Source organism: Rhamphochromis longiceps, linkage group LG4 (assembly GCF_057381845.1).
Source record: "Rhamphochromis longiceps isolate RC_006_pf linkage group LG4, R_longiceps_female_GT1.1, whole genome shotgun sequence".
Lineage (NCBI taxonomy): Eukaryota > Metazoa > Chordata > Actinopteri > Cichliformes > Cichlidae > Rhamphochromis > Rhamphochromis longiceps.
Genome location: NC_140560.1, coordinates 21,604,801 through 21,623,804, shown reverse-complemented (window position 1 = coordinate 21,623,804; position 19,004 = coordinate 21,604,801). Strand labels below are relative to the sequence as shown.

The 19,004-nt window shown below is 39.4% G+C and overlaps 1 protein-coding gene across 1 annotated transcript in view; it reads right to left on the bottom strand.

The window, feature by feature from the left end:
- Positions 1-218: 218 nt before the first annotated feature.
- Positions 219-19,004, bottom strand: part of fam20ca (FAM20C golgi associated secretory pathway kinase a) — a 48,454-nt gene continuing 29,668 nt past the window's right edge. The window contains exons 4-10 of the mRNA XM_085403767.1: positions 8,841-8,933; positions 6,255-6,370; positions 4,686-4,866; positions 4,443-4,552; positions 4,279-4,360; positions 3,400-3,459; positions 219-2,810 (exon numbers count right to left, since the gene is read on the bottom strand). Of these exons, the coding sequence (XP_085259893.1) occupies positions 2,552-2,810; positions 3,400-3,459; positions 4,279-4,360; positions 4,443-4,552; positions 4,686-4,866; positions 6,255-6,370; positions 8,841-8,933 (901 nt within the window). The 3' untranslated portion in view covers positions 219-2,551. The remainder of the gene's footprint in view (positions 2,811-3,399; positions 3,460-4,278; positions 4,361-4,442; positions 4,553-4,685; positions 4,867-6,254; positions 6,371-8,840; positions 8,934-19,004) is intronic.

The following is a 19,004-nucleotide window of genomic DNA, read 5'->3' as shown; positions in this document are numbered from 1 at the left end:
CTCACCCTTAAAGCTGCCAGCCTATATTATGGAAATGACCAAGTGGGGTCATTTATGATTCCACTTTATGAGCTATTAATATTTTTTAATGGTTCTATTTGTGTTTGTCAATCTGTTTTCTTCATGTGACAGATATTCTATAATGTGCTAATGGTTCTAATTATAGTTTTCAATCATTTTTATGATTAGTTAGAGCTTGCCTCAAGCCTTCTGCAGCAGTAAATATTGGTATTTGAGGTCTGTTAGCTGTGGTTCACTGCGAACATTAAAATGTCATTATTAGAAATGATGAATTACATTTAAATCAAAGAATATAATGACAAAGAAAACAAACAAACAAACAAAGACTCATAGATGAGCCAGCACAGCTTTTTGTTATCTATGCCACACCAATTTCTGTAAAAGTAAAAATGACAATTTGTAGACGTACATAAAAATGTAAGTTGTTGTTTTTTTTTAAAATTTAAATATCACAATAGCCAGTTATTTATATGGCAATATCCTTATAGCTCGAGTCCTAAATGACACCACTTGGTAACTTGAAGGCTAAGTGATCAAACAGCCATGATGAATGTGCAGTTTTTTCATTTAATATTCAGAGGTTGAAGAGTGTTTTGACTGGAAACTCTTGAGTAATCCCAGCCTCGTTTCTATGAGGATGTTAGTCCTCACGGGCAAACACATTTACATCCACCCATGCGTAAAATAAAGAACAGTATAAATCACACATCTGCAGAAACATGCAAACACATGCGCACGCTTTCATGATCCTGGTATCCGGTTGGTTTGGATCTTTCAGTCTTTTGGTTACTTTCTGTTTTGTTATTTGCATGTGCCTCTTTTGTGATTGGTCCGTCCTCACTGTTTATACCTGTTTTAAGTGTCCCCACCTGTGTCTGTGTATAGTCTGGTCTTTTCCTCTGTTAGGATTTCTGCTTAGGCTACCTGAGTTAGTTAGCGGCTCACTCCATGTTGCTGTTTTACTTCTGCATGTTTCCTTGTGAGTTTAGTTTAGTTTTACTAATAGTTGTTGCTGTTGGCCAATAAGGGCTCATTCCACTTCGTCCTCCTGCACTTCATGGTGCACTCTTCACCATTGCTACTCTTGACACACAGGGATTTGTCCTCACTTTTTGCTTTTATTGCACACTTAAATCATTTAGTAAACAGGTCTTCACAGTAACAATGCAAGAGCAGAAAACAGAAGCAAACCACTGTGCAGTGCAGCTTGATAGATCTTCAAAGTATTTATCGGTATTTACAATGAAAATACAAAAAAAGGACTTCGATGTCCCCGTGTCTATCCCTGGCATTTTAACGTCGCTATCCCTGCCAAGTGTTTTCCAAACTTGACATCAGCCACTCAGACTTTTGTTGCTCTGTGAATCCGGTCTGTACTGCCAACCCCAAAACATTCAAGTACTGTATTTCTGTCATTGCACAGGTACTGGGTTAGCCAATACAGAGGACTCTTAGAAGGAAAGAGAAAATTCTACTGGTCCCATGTCAGCAACTTGATTGGTTTTTCCTATCATTTCAAACATAAAAAATATACACAATGGCAACTTAAATAGGATCCAAATTCAAAAGTATCCTCCTGTCCAACTGAATGCAACAGGAAGCAAAACCAGGATGGAAAAAACAGGCTTTTGTGATGCTCTGGGAGCTATTTGGACACAAAATCTGTAACAAGTCTGCATCACAGAAACTGTGATGTTACATCAGGTTGCCCTAATGAATGGCTCATTTGATGTACGTGACCATCATGTCAGTGTGGTGCCGAGTCTTAACATTTGAAGTTTTTTGGTAAATATCGTGGTGTTGTAGTGATGTGCTGTACGTAGTGCAAGCTTAACTTTCGTGGGAGGAAGGGGGTGACAAAAAATACACAAAGCTGAAATAAGGCAATGTGAAGGTACTGTTTGAACTACAGTGTGAAATACTTGCACTTATGTTGTCGAGCTTGTGCCAAGACAAAAACCTTATAAATATAGATTATTGGAAAACTTGATATTCTCCTGGTCGTCGTTTGAGCCAGGAATGACTTAAAACTTGAAAACATTCAATGCAAAACACTGAATTCTGACACATTTTGCAAAAATGAAACGTTTTCATACATCGTCATAACTCATAAAGCTTATTGTCTGACCATATATTCCCTAGTCAGTGTAGGTTCTCATTTGGTTATGTTCTAATATAATAAAACACACAAAGCAAACCGATGCCCTCCATACTCAGGCCAAACAGGACAAAGTCAGAACACAGCAGTGGTTCCTTGATGTCTCATACAACATCTGGTAGAACAAAAATACATCTGTATCTAACAAATACAAAGTGCTGCGTGTGGACAGTCTTTTGTGGTATTTGTAGACAGTTTCTTCCATATAAACACACTTAAAAGCAGTTTCCATATAGGCAAAGATGGCAAGTCTTGGAATTCACTGAATTCAGCTTGATATCAGAAGTAGAATTTATTTATTTATTTTTGTGTGTGTGTCTAATCCCATTAGTTGAACAGCCACGGTCCATTGGTGTCAGCTCTTCGCACTCACTACCTGTGGCCAGGGCCCCTGTGGGTGGCTGTGTCCCCAACTAAATCTTCCTCCACAACATTAACATATCCTTCTTTCTCTATGCAGCCAGCCACGACCTGCAGCACCAGCCGGAGCCTGCGGTCCATGGCCTGAAGGTGAGGCTGAATTAGAATAGGGGATAGGCGGTCACGCAGCAGCGACTCCTCCATCATGGAGCTCAGCTGGTACTCCTCTTTGGCCAGCAGCTGGAGACGCAGGTAAGTTGACTTCCTCATCCTTGAAATGGTGGAAAATAAAAAGGGTTATTGTCCATCTCTTAAGAAAATAGAAACTTTTTGTGTTTAACACGATGATCATAAAACACATGAATCTAGTAAACCCACCAACTAGTACTTTTTTTTCAATTTAATTAAAATGAATTTTATTTATATAGCACAAAATCACAACAGCACTCTCCTCATGGTGCTTAATACTCTAAGGTAAAGACCCTACAGTAATACAGAGAAACCCCAACAATGAGCTGACCCCCTGTGAGCAACAACTTTGGCGACAGTGGGAAGGAAAAACTCCCTTTTAACAGGAAGAAGCCCAAAAACATGCTGTGGAAAAATAAAAGTGAAAAGTTTATTTCATACTAACAAACCTATTTGTTTCAGCGTACCACTAGACCAAATCATATGGTGTGTCCAAAACTGAACTTTTATTCCACGGGGACTGTTGATCTCTGGATTTGACCTTAATACTTGTTTGTTTTTATCCACAATATGACTGTTTGATGGGGCGATCAGCCTCCTTTAGTCCTAAAGCTAAGAGGAGAAGGAACCTATCAAAATAACTGTCATTCACTAACTAACTAAAATCTTACCTGCAGCACTGACTCAGAGGTACCAGGATGGAGAGCTCATCGTGAGAATGCTTTCCAAACCTGCAAGTGTGGGGATAAAGAAAAAAGAATGAATTATCACAAGGATTAAGTTTGTTAGACAAATTTCGAGTTTATTTCCTTATTAATTGTGAAAATGTCCTCTTGAAATGGTTTTTAAAATACTCTATAATGAGAAGAACGATTATGAGGTAAGGTCACAAAGTTCTGCAGCTAGTAGCATAACAATAAAAACAAAACATACTTGATTTAAATCTTATAGGCTTTTCTACTCTACTGGAGCACTCAAAGCAATTTATACAACATGCCTCATTCACACAAGCACTATTTTCTATTCCCAAGTTCTTTCTATCTAACAGTCACACTCTGATGAATCCGCCGGAGAGCAACGAGGGTTCAGTATCTTGCTCAACAATAGTTTGGTATGCAGACCGGTGCCTTCCAATTACTGGATGACCTGCTCTACCTCTGCAGACACCCTAGGTAGTCACAGAGGGTGGAGCTGTATTGCTTCCACTGCTTCCAGTTTTTAGATGACTCCCTTGTGCACTTGTGCTGTATCTCCTTCAGCGTGTCTTCTATTCACTGCTCATGATCCAGTGAATCCAGAAAAAAATATTGGAATCCTCCTCTTTAGGCTCCTGACCTGATACACAACTGTCGGGTTTGGAAGCTGTAAACTCGTGTGTTTGGTCACACTTTTTGGGCAAAGTTACATATACCGCAAATGTATCTTAATTACTGATTATAATCTGCTACTAACAGCAAAACAATGACATTTTCATCCATTTGGTGCCGAAGTAGATCAAACCTAAACTGGTTACCAAGACAGACCCTTTTAAATTAGTTGAATATCTTTACCCTCTTCCATTGTCAAGGTGAATGATGAAGGTGTCGTTTCCAAACTTCTCAAAAGTTTCATAATGATGGCGATCCATGTTACCTGTACAGGGGGAAATGGCACATTAGAAGACTCACAAACACACCTTTTTATCATTTTAATGTTTACTTGGTTTTCCTCTTACCCATTAAGAAGTCAAAGATGGTCATGTCCATGATGTCCAGCAGTCGAGTGCCTCGGTCATACGGGGGTGTTTGCTTCACCTCGTCACAGTAATCTGGATCCACCTCCCACCTGTGAATATGCAGAAAATCACTTAATACTTAATGAGTAATTGTTTTTAATGACTCATATGTTTGGACTGGCTAAAGGCATGACTGTGATCACAAACATATATGAATGTTGTGTCTCAGTATCGTTTTCTTACTCTGCTTTCTTGCGTTTGTGGTAGGAGCGCCTCCAGGGGTTTCTCCAGGTCTTGCGTTTGGCTAGGTTCAGATCTGGGAGGAAGGCTGCGAGTGAGCCTTCAATTTGGTCCGGTTTGCCACACAGAGCGTGCTCGGTGGAACAGTAGTAAGAGCATTCACCATAGAAGCAGACATTATTGGCTGACAAAAGAAAAGGTGAAGGCACGGATTTAGAAATGCTGATTTAGTTCACACGGAGACACAGAGGAGAAAATGATTAATGGCGGCGATGAGGAACCGCTGACCCCGGTACAATCAAAGACAACATGCGAAAACTTTATTCACGCCCTCATGCTGAGAGGATGTAAACAAGCATAAGCATTAGACCACAGGCTGCCACATTGCTTTCACTGTATCCGTGTGTGCTGTTCAGTGAACACAACGGGAGAAATAAATCATTCTACATTTCAAAAGAAAGCCTTTTTGCAGTTTAACAGAAAATGACTTCTTACACTACATCAGATTAATCCATCTTAAACACGTTACACACAATGCATCACAACTTCTGATTTCAGCCACTTAAGTGTGATGTTTTTGGTTTTTTTTTTTACCTTACATGCAGTTTTCTGAAAAGAAGTTACTAAAGAAAGGTTTCTAATCTAAACCATTTACTTTTAAAGTACTTAACATTAACTATAACCAAAATACAGGGGACTGACAAATTAAAGGAAAAAACAGAACCGAAAAACACTTACTTTTGCTGGGTGACCAAACATCTGAAGTACACATGTGTTGGTTCTTTAATTTGCCTCATAAGACCTGAACAAGCTCCAAAAACTTATAATAGGTATTTAAAACCTAGACCGTATGAAGTACATGTAGTTTCCTCTTATTTCTTATTTCTGTTTTACACAAAGGTCTCTATGTTTACACTGTAAGTTTCATTATGATAGCTCCTTTCTGGAAGGCATCTGTGAATTGGTGGCTCTTGATCCACTGACAGCATCTCAGTCTTCCTTGTGAAATTTCTTGAATTGACTTTAAAGGCTGCATTCGTTTCTGTTGCTTGTGCACGTTTACAACCACGTACTCCAAACCTAGCTTACTATCTCAGAAAAGTGGTGTAATACTTGTCTTACATGTGATGAACACAGAAAATGTGAAAGTTTATCTTTTTAAATGAAGTCAGAAAAACTGACTTTTTCAAGATCTTATTATTATTAGAACCTGGAGTGTTTCTATAAAAAACAAACAAATCCCAAAACATCCTAATTCCTGCACTGATGAGGTTTGTGTGTTGTCTTGCAGTGCCACCATGTGGAGAGTTCTGGCTATAGCTTTATATGACTTAATTTTTTTCCACACTTGGCATTTTTATTACTTTAAAGAGGAGACCAGGACACAGTGACTGACACTACCCTAAGCTACAAGTCCATACTCCACTTTGCAAATTACAGTTTACAGTTTAACTGAAGTCTTACTAGATAAGTCAGTGAGTTGGGGTTGCTCTGTGCTGTTTCCAAGTTGGATTTATGATGCAGTCAAGTAGCTGCATCTCTCTGCTAAGCTGCAGAGACCTAAGTCTCTACCTGGTGAGATGAAGAAGGTCCTCCACAGCTTCTTATCACGTGTCAGGTCTCTGATTTCTCTCGTCATGTTCACCAGTCGTCCTGCTACTGGGGGAACTCTCCGGAAGTCAAGAATCCTATAAAGCAAAAGAAAGAAGTGCAGAAAAAGCGAATCATTCAGTATTTAAACACAAGTGATGATGCACAGAAGCAGATTTTGCTATAGTGGCAAATTGGAAGACTAGGTCCACATTTTACTGCCTTTAAACCATCGGACAAAATTTACTTTGTACTGAACAGATGATGCTACATAGCAACTTCAGCCTGCAGCTCATTCTCCTGTGGTGCTCCAGGCAGGGCTGAGTATTTCCAGCAAAGCAAGAGAGCTCTGAACGTTGAGCACCTGCTTTGTTTTAACAAACAGCTTTGAACTTCCTCTTTTATCCTGCTTGCACTTTATCTTTGATACACGCACGCCAACAGAGGCTTAAAAGGAAATATTTTCATGTAAGAAGGCGTCATTCTGCAGATTAATACTATGTGCTCGATCAAGTAAAAAGGTGGAAACATTTATAAACTGCTGCCATAAAACACATAAAAAAACTATAATTTAATAAAACTCATCCAGTCTGGATCAACTTGTGTGCATAAACGTGTGACTCTTTCTCTTTCTCCATGGCAAATTGCTGAAGGCTCACTCACACGTATTGTTTGCTTACGTAGGTATGTCTCGTAGAAGCAGACTCATATATATTAATATATAATAATAAGAAACACTTCATGACAGTTGTTTTTAAACACAACTGAGATGGGTGGTTAAAATGTGTTATACATGCTGTAAAAACCATTGTAAAAAAAGTTCAGCTAGAAAGTTGTTACTAGATGTAACTCTGGTTCTAAGAATATACACAAGGTCCCTAATGGGCCTGTGGTTGTGTGGGGCTGACCAGAGGGTTGTGAGAGACACTCCATGGCTCTGCCCCTTCACACAAGTCCATTTGTGAATGAATAAAGACTGGCAAAGTGAGACATCAGGAGTTTTTCTGTATTTTGATATTATATTTAGTGACTTCTAGTTAAATTTTACACTACATGACATCATTTTTATGACTTCAGCATTCAAGATGTAGCAATAAATTAATCATCTTTACTGGACAATCTGTTTCCCTCTGTGAATGGCACCAAAACAAAATCAATTTATTTGAACCTGTTGACACCTTTTTTGTCTTTATTTAACTTCCAATACAAGATATACACAGACCATTCACATGATCACGTTCGTTTCTCACCACCAGTATTCAGATCAGGGTAGTTCTATGTTCCTTGGCCCAATTCTTCCTTTCTGTCTCCGCCTTTCAATCTCTTCTTTTCTTATATTATGTCACATAAGGCACCTATTCAACCCCTGTTTAGCCTCTCCCATTATATGTTTGCCGTCTAATAGATCTTGATCTATTTGAAACTAAAGCTAAGCCTCCTGGGAGCAGACAGACACACACAGACAGGCTCAGTGGAACAGAGTTGGCGAAACTTAAGCCCACAGAGGAGAGCATTCAGGAGCGACAAAATGCACCGTCATTTTGGGCCGTGACGACAAAAGAGCACCTGTTCTTCTACATGCATGTGTGTGCCAGTGTGTAGTCTCTGTGAGAGCACACTCAGGCTTTTATTCGTGTGCACTCCACCTTTTACACGCCCTTGAGTCATGCATTGTTCAAAACAGATGGCACGACAGTAGGCAAAGAACAAGCGGGTTTGAAAGTAATCACTGGAAAGCGGTTACTTTTCCTAGTATCATCAAGACAGGGTGGTACAATTTGTAAGAAGTGTCTAGTTTTAGCAGGGCCAAACAACCTCCTACTCTGCATCAATATGAAGTAATATAACAGTAGTAGCTCAGTCTGGTATCCAGAGGCTGCAGTGGTCGGGCAGCTGCACTATAACTCACACGCACCCCCACATGGTGAATGTGACCTAAAAACAAACAGCTCTTTAGGGGTAACACAGGCACCACCTCCCTGCAGCAAATAACCATGTTCTGGGTGTAATGGCATGTTTGAGATTTTCCTATTTGGCTCTATCTGCCTACCCACATGAACATGTGTTGGCGATCTCATCTAAAAGAGAGCGAGATTGCGTGTTTGTGAGCATGTGTCAGATAATTACCGCACCCTCAAGAAATCCTAAGATGCCCAGTAGTCCATTTATCATCCTGTCTCAGAATCCCAAATGATCAAATCTGAGTGCTCTTCTGTTGATATATTTTTCTACCTTGTCAGCTTAAGTCCTCAGAGCCAAGGGATCATGCTGAAATCAATATACTCAGCACCAACTAGAGGAGATGATCCCTGCTTTTGGCGTGTTATCTAATCCCTCGTGTACTTAATCCCTTTCAGATTTTCACAGTTTAAGTCCATTATGGCACACCTCCGGTTTATAATGGGGTAAAAGTCGCGGTCGGTGTGACCTGTCATTCTTTCTGGAACAGACTGTGAGGGATGATTAGAAAATGGGCGAAGTAGGGAAGCACATGGGTCACATTCTGGCACCACATGTATGTTTCCTTTTCTTTTTTTATAGTTGAGTGGTAAAAGATGGAAAACTCACCGATCCAAATGAAAAGCAGCGATCTCAGCATTGTGCCTCTCGAAGTCGGAGAAATAGAAGAAATCTGGAGGCGTTTCCTGCTCCCGCGTCTGCCTGAAAGATAAAACACAGCATAAAGCACCGCATCATCAGGAGAAATCAAAGCAGTTGCTTTTTTAATGTGATTTCCTTGCATATACATATATGTCTACACACACACATATACTTTATATATATAATTACTTTTTGCTTAGGAACATGACGATGTGCATTAAAAATTCTGAACGACAAAAAATCAACCCCTGCTTTCATTTCTTTTCAAGATAATTCATCAGGAGGGTGATCTTATAAACAAGTCATTTTATGAATCAGATGTGTTTTAATTTGAATTATGCAGCCTTTTGATTCGTGACATTCTCTTCCCGTCTATGCAAATCTTTTCAACTTTCATCAGATTTTTGCTTCCTGCAGGGCCAAACTCATCTAAGCCTCTGCATCCTTTTCTAGGCCAGAATCTGACTCATACGACTGTAAAGCCTGTGTGGACAAGGCTGCTGAAGGGAAGCATCCTTCAGTTCCTCTCAGCAAACACAAGAAACTCCGAATCTCTGCCAAGTAAGGAAATGCTAGAAGCCTCTTTGTGCCGGTCTTTGTCTTTGGCTCTCACTGTCTGCTCACCCGTCTGGGAGAAGAATATTATCTCTCCACTTTCACTCACTTTCTTTGTTTTTCTCCCAAACCGCACATATATTGACGCACCTGACAACAGCCTGTGCTATAACTCCTCTGCTTGCACAATCCACACATGCACATACTTGTGAATGCTAACACTTTCTGCTCTGCCCTGCCTTGTTGTTTTTTTCCCCCGTCTCGTCTCTTCAGACTTAAGGGCAGAGTGTCACATTATCCCCACTCCACCCTTTCTATTTTCTTGAAAATCTAAAGCGGTGACAACAGAAAATGACCTGTCCTCCTTCTCTTTTACATTTCAGGGAAGCAGCCATTTACCCATAAATCAATTGCTGCCATTGTAATCCTTTCTTTCCAACCCAGAGGAGGGAGGGGAGTAATGGTGTTTTCATTTTCAGGGTGCAGGGTGGGGGATAAAAGATACCGTGTAAGTGGAGAGGGAGCTGAATAAACAGCAGCAAGAGTCTTGGATTTTAAAGGTGACCCCGTGAGTCATCGCACTGCAAGCCGCTGTGATTTCAATGTGACATCAATTAAATAGTTTGCAATTGAGGCGGACTTAAATGACTTGAATGCACTTATAATTACCAAAGGGAATAATATTATTACCTTTTTTTCTGGCATTAGACAATTGCTTTTCCAAAAGTATTCATTTTTAATTATACTTAAGTGTATATTCTGGTTGTTTCTGTGTTCGGATGGGTATCCATACACTTACACTACTGTAAAAGAGATTTTTAATCTCAACAGTTTTACTTTTTTCCTGGCTAAATATGGATTAAATAAAATCATAGATAATCAGGTTTGTGGACACAGCTTGGGAATCCAGAAAACTGCGCTTCCGAGATGTAAATGATAAGTTTTACTACAGTAAGTTGCTCTGCTCTATCGGCAGTCAGCGAGGGAGCCTTTTGTCTTCTGTCAGTAGCCGTGCAGATATATTTTGCTCCAAGCTTTTTAAGCATGCATAATATTTCTGCTTCTGGTTTCATTTTCCGCCATGTGTAAAAAAACGATTGTGATATAAACCCGACTGTTGGGTATTACTTCATCGCCGAGTTGCAAAACCATTTCTGATAAAAGGCTATGGTAGGTGTGTGATGGAAAACCTATAACACAGGGCACAAATACACCGATACAGATCTGCATACGCAAACAGTATTCAAAATCTCAAACAAATTTCCTCTCACACTTGTGTAGACCCTTTATCAGTGAGTGTCCTTGATAATAAAAAAGGCTTTTTATCTGAAGCCTTGTGTGATTAGGCTACAGCAGACCTACTGTATGCAGTTCAGCAGAATGTGTGAGCATGATGAAGCTGAACTGCTTGCCTATGTGGACTCAGTTTGTGCTGACTCAACCGTTTTAATGCTCTTTCATGAGCTTAGGCCTGCACAGTGGAGGGTTATATTAGAGGAAGATGGGAGAGGGAGGGGTGAGAAGAACAGCTGTGTCCCAGACTCTTTTTACACACACACACACACACACACACACACACACACACACACACACACACACACACACACACACACACACACACACACACACACACACACACACACACACACAGAGCCAGGCTGATGATGCATGTTTGTGACAGACAGAGGGCAGTAGAGACAAACCCACAGACAGAAACTCAATCACCTGGAGCACCATTAAACTGATGAGGGAATAAACAGCTCTGTTCATATTCTCCTGCGAAATAAAGATTAAAGAGTTTTTAGCTTGTTTTTACAAGCCAGGTGTAGGGAAAGTGAAAAGGATGTTTAGGGATGATTCATCTTCATCACCTACCTACAGATAGAAATAGAAAAAACCCCACATGCAGCCACAATCAAAATTATTCAAACTTGCATGTGTAAGGCTTTACAGATAGAGTGTTTTCTAAGAACATTAATAAATGGGCATAAACCTAAGTTTGCAAAATGGCTATGTCATGATTTAAATCATATTTATTACAGCTGGGTTTTTTTTGATAACTTATGGTTATGTGAAGCTACCGCAATGTTCAAGTTAACCTTTCACGATCTGAATTGTTTGAAAGGTATCTTGAAGCTGAAATAAGAACGCAAGATGATTCACATTTATATATAAAAGATGATATGCAAGTGTAGGACTCTTGGCATGAAAGAATGAGAAATTTATCAAAGGGGAATCAGATGTTTGAAAAGAACAAGTGAGAAAAAATAGAAGGTTTCATTGAAGGCATGAACAAAAAGTACAGAATCATTAAGAGACTTCAGATTGCAGAAAGAGTGCGTAAAAGTTGATGAAAACATAAAAAACTGGGATAGATTTAAGATCTTTTTGAGTGATGAATGTTTCTGTGAAACTATTTATATCCTCCTGAGGTCTGCACTCTTCACTGTGATGCATTTTTAATTTCTCCTAGCTATTTGGGATTAACTGGACCTGATAAAATTTAAAACCTAGGCATGACCTTTTTCTAGAAAGTAGAGCACAACATAATAATGCCAGCACCATATAAAGGATAAAACACTTTTCTGAGCCCAAATCTCAGTTCAGAAACTGTTACCTGAACAGCTGAATCACACTTTCTTTAAAGCAGTGAAATTCAAAGAAAGTAGCACATAAATCACAGAATATTTAATAAGCTCAAATATTTTGCACATAAGCTGTAAAATGGCAAAGTGTGTGAGAGGCTGTGAGACACCTGTGAGAAAATCACTTAATCTAGGTATTAAGGATATGTATGCTTTCATTACACAAACATGAGTTAACTTCACAATAATAACTTGCCTGTATTTACAACTGCAACTGTTACATATACCCCCACTAATCTGGTTTTGTAATGTTAGCTGGATTCTGATTGAAAATAGAGAATAGGAGAAGGAGCAGGAGAGACAGAGAGATCTGTCATCTATTCGTAACCCACAGCAGATTTCAGCCCTCCTCTGACAGGCTTGTTTGTCTGTCTGTCTGGCCCTTTGTCCTGTGGGTAGGTGGCTAAGAAGACATGGACGGGGCTTTGCCATTGAGACACAATGTATAATATGACGCTGGGATTAATGCTACAGTGCACACATATTACACTGAATGTAATGTATGTATGTATGTATGAGTCAGATGCAAGCATTTGACAGCATCAGACTACAAACATTCATAGTAGTTGGATTATATTTGAATCAAAGGTTTCACTGGGTGTTAAAGTTACCATTTTACATCATATCTGATCCCAGTGAAACGTGATCATGGCATTAAAACATACAAGTACACAAAATAGAGATGCAATGTTAAAAAATGTCATAATACTCCAATATTAATGTCTAATAAAACAGAAATTTATGTGGCTGTCAATTATATTACACACTGGATGTCTTGCAGAGCCCAAAGTAAACATTATACTGTAGGGCCAGGGGCACAACACTGTAGATTCAAGAGTAAAACTGTTAGCAGACAAGTAATGTACATACACATATTATTTCTGGTCATATTTCTTTAAATATGGCTACACGTGCTTGTTTTTATGAATCTCAATCATGACGAAATTGTGTCCATATGCACAGGCCTCCCCTCTTTAGCTATGAATGGAAGTAGATGCTGTTTACATCACAAGTTTATGAGACATGGCGGTGTGAAAAACAGCCAAACATCGCCCTAAGTATGCAAAGCAGAGAACCGTGATTTAATTCTGGGGTTTTCTTCTGGACTCACAAAGAAAATCAAAACTACTGAATGGAAAAAAGTTAAAGAGGCTATCAACTTTGGAAGTTCAGAGTGAATGGTCCGTGCAGAAGTAAAGAACAAATGGTTAGATTATGAATGAGAGTAAAAAAGTATCAGTTCACACAGGAAAGGAGACTCAGTAGGTACGTGTCAAGTTCAAATATCTCACATTATTTCTTTATGAATAATAACAGTTTATGTGTGAGGAGACGAATTCCTTTGGAGTTGTGTCATGAAGGACATCCAGCATGGTGGTGACTCCTTGTAAATAAGGGAGCTATATTTTAGCAATAAAGAAAACTGGAAATATTTTATAAATTGGTACAACTGTCTCTGTAAATGTCCCACACCACTGGTTGGAAACCTTGGTGTCATCATTGGAAACATCAGCAGCATATTTAAAAGTTGTTAAAAAAGCACCATAAGCACCTCAACTTCTGTTACTCCACAAGACAGCTATCAGTTTTAGCTTAAATATGATCATACCACATCTGTACTGACTAATTATATTGGCTTCCAGTTACATTTAGAATTGATTTTTAAATTTTAAAGGTAATTTTTAAAGCTCTGCATGATTAAGAGATACTTCTTACATCTATGTAACCTGTAAACATATAGGTTATGTATAAACAAGCTAGATCCCTTTGGCCTTAGCGTTCTGTGGATACTCAAAGCACTTTATACATCATTTCTCTTTCACTCTAACATTTGCAGTTCAGTGAAAGCATCAGGAACTCAAAGTTCCTGATCTTGCCCAAGGATACTTTAGCATGCAGACTTAAAGAGCCAGGGATCAAACCACCAACCCTCTGATTAGTAGATAACCTTCTCTACCTCCTGAACCACAGCCAGCATAGTGGCTGGTAGTCTAGCTCGTAGTCTTAATTATCATTACATTTAATTTCTGTTTGTTTTATAAATTTTGGTTTAGTTTTGAGAGGTTAACATGTTCTCTTTGCATGCAAAAGAGCCCCTGGGAGACATAAGCACACTCTTAGGGGGTGTAAGCTTCTGTTCTCCTACTGCTCTTTCAAGCCGGGTTAAATACGTCAGGAATGACATCCAGCGTTTCATCTCTGCCAAACCAAATATGCGGACCTCTTGGGAAATAGGGGAGCAGCCAAAACTACATTTCTAATTTTGTGGTTATGGTAAGTAGTGGTGGTGGTGATACTGATTATTATTAGATTTAATTTATACTTCTTTTAAGGGTTTTAAGACCTGTATTTTCACATTTTTGCTGGTCTGTTATTGGTTTTGATTATTAACTCATTAGATTCCTATTTGTTCCATGGATTTAACTTATTGCTGCTTTTTGCTTGTTTTGTGTGCTTTCGTACTTACTATGAAATCCTCCAAGTCAGATGTGAATGTGCAGTAGTTTAGTGGATATACTAAGAAGACTAAAAAAACCCGAACAATCACTTCACCTAAGAATGATCTCAAGTGCTTCAAAGAAGAAAAGTAGAAAGAAGACCCTGCTAAGTGTTTTCTAACCTGCTTTCATTTACCAATTGTTTGGTTACCATGCAGCCAAATCCAATTCGCTCTCGCTATCCTGACCCTACTTAACTCCAATTATCAAGGATCCTGCAGCTTTTCTCCTTTTTCCTAACATGTTTTTTCCACATACACTTCTATGGTTTCATCTCATCTCTGCTATTTGTCTTATTTTCTCCTCCTATTTTGATGTTTCACAAACAAATTTGAACAAATCACATTTATTTTTCATCCCTCTTTGGATTATGTTTTCAAAAAGTGCTGCATTACAAAATGCCTAATTCACTATGAAAATAGTCCACATAGAGTATTTTTAGTATGCGAGGCTTTTCGAGGTATACAAGTGATTAGCGTGACGTATTCAGGACACACCTGGGTAAATGGCACCTTGAAGAGTACTCACAACACATCTCAAGGTGACAGACAGGTGGAAGAATGTAGGACCAGAATGAAAGATTGGGAGATAAAACCTCTTCAGCCTGGTGATTTGTGTCAGAGTGTGCTCGTCTGTCAGCAGCACTGCACACAGAAGACAGAACACTGTCGAGGCTCTGTTTGTGTGTGTGTTCTTTACATCTGCAAACAGCAGCTTACTCTATGGATATATATACATTTTCTGAGCATTCCTGACTCAGTGTCTGCATTTTTCTCTTTATTTTCCTCCACCACTGCTATCGGCGAGAGATGTAAAGAATCGGCCCAGGGCGCCAAGGTAGCTGTCTAGATTGAATTTCAAATCAATGTTACACAAGTTGTGTTCCAGCCTCAGCTATTTTCAACACACAGGGTGAGACACTGCCAGGAGGGAAAGGCAAGTCATCTGCATGTGTGGGAAGTGGTATGTGCGGTATTATCATAAGAATGCTGGGGAAAAGACTTGACTTGAAGAAGATGGATGTTAGCCTGAAAGCAGTGCTTCATTTTCAAAGTTATTAGATACTCGCAAGGTGGGACTGTCACGGTCCTGGGTCTTATGACCCAGTGTTTTGAGTTTTAGTTCATTTTGATGTTTATAGTTTATGTTAAGCCCTTCAGGTTTTCTAAGTTCATTTGTTACCATGCCTAGGTGATTTTAGTTCTTATTAATTCCCCCTTGTGTTTCCAACCCATGTTAAGTCTCCCCTGCTCTTCATGTGTTTCATGTCTGTGTCTTACGTTGTCAAGTTCTGGTTGTCATGTCTGCGTTTCATAATGTTTCCTGTTTTATTTTGGAAGGAGTCGTGTGTTCTTGGTTCTTTGTATTTAGCTTCACTGCTCCTGTCATTAGGTTCATGTTAGTCAGCTGTTTCCTCATGGGTCTCCACTTCCCCTGATCACCTCATGTGTGTATTTAAGTCCTCTGTTTTTGCATGTCATTTGTCAGGTCGTCTGCTCATCCATGCCCTCACTTCAGCAGTCTATGTCAGTTCACCACGTTTAAGGTTTTTCATGTTTAGCTTTAGTTCACCCAGTTTAGGCTATGGTTTAGTGTTCACCTGTGTCCTGCTGTTTGTACTCCCCTTTTGCTGGCCTCAATAAACGGCTTATTTTCTGTTAAATCTACGCCACGTTCAGTTTATGTAGTTACGTTTGGGTCCTTTTGCCAACACCTACAGTCTGCCCTCGCCAGACTGTGACAGGGACAGCGTGGAATTAACACAAAGACTGAAATTCTCAGTGATCAGGTTTCTGGAGCCCAAAGTTTTGATGCAGGGTTAGAGGTTATTCAAATAGTGCACATTTTATTAAACATCCACTGAACTACCAAAAGGAAAGATGCATATTATTTGTCAAGTTGTCCAAACTGGCATATGCCGTTCACCGGGAGGAAACCTAAAGATTAACAGTTACATGTTTGCTTCTTAAAAAGTTCTTTAAATATATTACAGGCATGTTAAATTGACTTGTTTGCATGCACAGCATACTTTCGCCGCCTTTATGCTACCTTTAACGGTCTTTTATTGAACTCAAATATGCATCACCATCTACTGCAGTCTGTAAAATGCTTACCATGGGACATGTATTGCTATGTGGGCTGAGAGAACAGTGTTAAAAACTGGTCAAAAGCTCCTCAGCCTGTGGTTTACTAGACAGAGTTTAAACCTATCAGCTGTAAAAAAAAAAAAAAAAAAAAAAAAAAAAAGGTCATTTATTAAGATTTGTTTTTTTATTTATACATTTATCAAAAATTCTTGCAAGGAAGTCATATGAATACTACCCTATTACCCTAGCTCTGTATCAGCAGTGATGATTGATAAAACTCAATATTTTTGCTTCCAAGTCATTGTGATTTCAAGCTGTGTATGTGTTTGTCTTTTTTTTCCTTCTGTTTTTAAATGTAGGGAGTGTAAAGTTGATCAAGCAGCAGGCCCGAGGGCAGAAAAATGAAGCCAGTGCATAGGTGCCAAAAAGTGCAGTTCCTCTAATGGCCACTTAAAGCTGGCTCTATTCCCTGTAGACTCAAGTGTTAACATGCTCAAATGCACAGCATTTACAGGTGGTTTACAGCTGGTGGAAAAAAATGGTTTGGCCTCTATGCATAGCTTCCCTCTTTATAACCACTGTTTGTGGGGTGAACTCACCTGTTTGGATACTTGTGAGGGTTGAAAACAGTCGTGTGACAGGTGGACAGAGAGCTGTACCCTTATGCACTCGCTGGCAATGTGTTGCTCGCGCTCCCACCATTTCTGCCCATGCACGCTCAACTCTTTCTCTACACCGTTATAGTTGTGCCACAAAACCAGCCAATCACAGACTTGGATGCAAAGAAATCTGATTGGCTGTTCTGGTCTCCAATCAGCTCGAAATGACGAAATGCAATATCCCAAAATCCATTTCGTCCAAAACTCAATCGAGGCAGTGGCGGAGGAACACAGAGTGGCAGAGTTTGAAATATTACTCTTTCTGGGTCACAAAATAAACTTTTAAGATATTTTCATGCGAGAATGGTGCTGTGTAAACTTCAAATATCTGCTCGATTCATCACGACATCACATATTTGCATAAGTGCTCTAACGTTTTCGGAGATGCCTGTTACCCACCAGCTGACCGGGTGGTCACTCGGGTTAAACATAATATATAAAGCTGAACTGACAAAAAAAATCACCAACTACACCACCAGGTATTATAGGAAAAATCATAAAGCCTTTGAACTAAAACAAACGCTGCTGTGACAGTGACGTACACTGTCTTGTTGGTATATATGTATGATTTGTATCATCTTCATTTCCAAACCGATATCATGAGCAGCGGCTTTTACAGCTGTGGCTCCAGCAAACATCAGCTGATACTAGAAATTAATTTTAAATAAATTATAACAACAGCTTATCAAGTTTGAACGTGCTGCTGTTGTTGTTTAGCGCAACATCCGCTGGTTTCCTGTTTCTGGCGCAAAGTGGGAGATAAACAAACAAGAGAGACGATCAGCTGATCATTGATCAGTTTCATGATTGAAATAGCAACAGGAGAGGGAGGGGGGGAGAAGAGGCAGCTGTGCAACGTAAAGACAGAATAACTCCAGCTTTGTCTTTTTTTCATTCTAGCTAAAGTGCAGGACTAATCGCGTTCCTTTTCCTCTCAATACGGATGTATTGTAATTGGTCCAGTCCAGAGTTGATCATGACGAATTGGCTAATCCACCACCTTTCATTGTTTATACCGTTACAAAAACAAACATAAAAATGAAAAATTATCATCGGCCCACCAGGCAAATGTCCGGTATGCCCAATGGCCAGTCCAGCTGTGTGGTCAGCTGGTGGGTAACAGGCATCTTCGAAAACATCAGAACACTTATGCAAATATGTGATGTCTTGATGAATCGAGCAGATATTTGAAGTTTACACAGCACCATTCTCGCATGAAAATATCTTAAAAGTTTATTTTGTGACCCAGAAAGAGTAATATTTCAAACTCTGCCACTCTGTGTTCCTCCGCCACTGCCTCGTTTAAGTTTTGGACGAAATGGATTTTGGGATATTGCATTTCGTCATTTCGAGCTGATTGGAGACCAGAACAGCCAATCAGATTTCTTTGCATCCAAGTCTGTGATTGGCTGGTTTTGTGGCACAAATATAACGGTGTAGAGAAATAGTTGAGCGCGCACGGGTTAAAATGTTGAGAGCGCGAGCAACAAATTGTTACTTAGCAGGCATACATGTCTGCCGTAGTTCAGAATACTTATAAGTGCTCAAACGACATGCTTAAAACATTTCTTAAAAAACACTGAGGTGACTGAGGTGATTTGAAAAGTAAACAATTTCTTATCTAAAAGTATGTTGTTAAAGTATGTTACTGAGCGTCTAATTAAGTATTAAGTTTTAAAATGTTAGC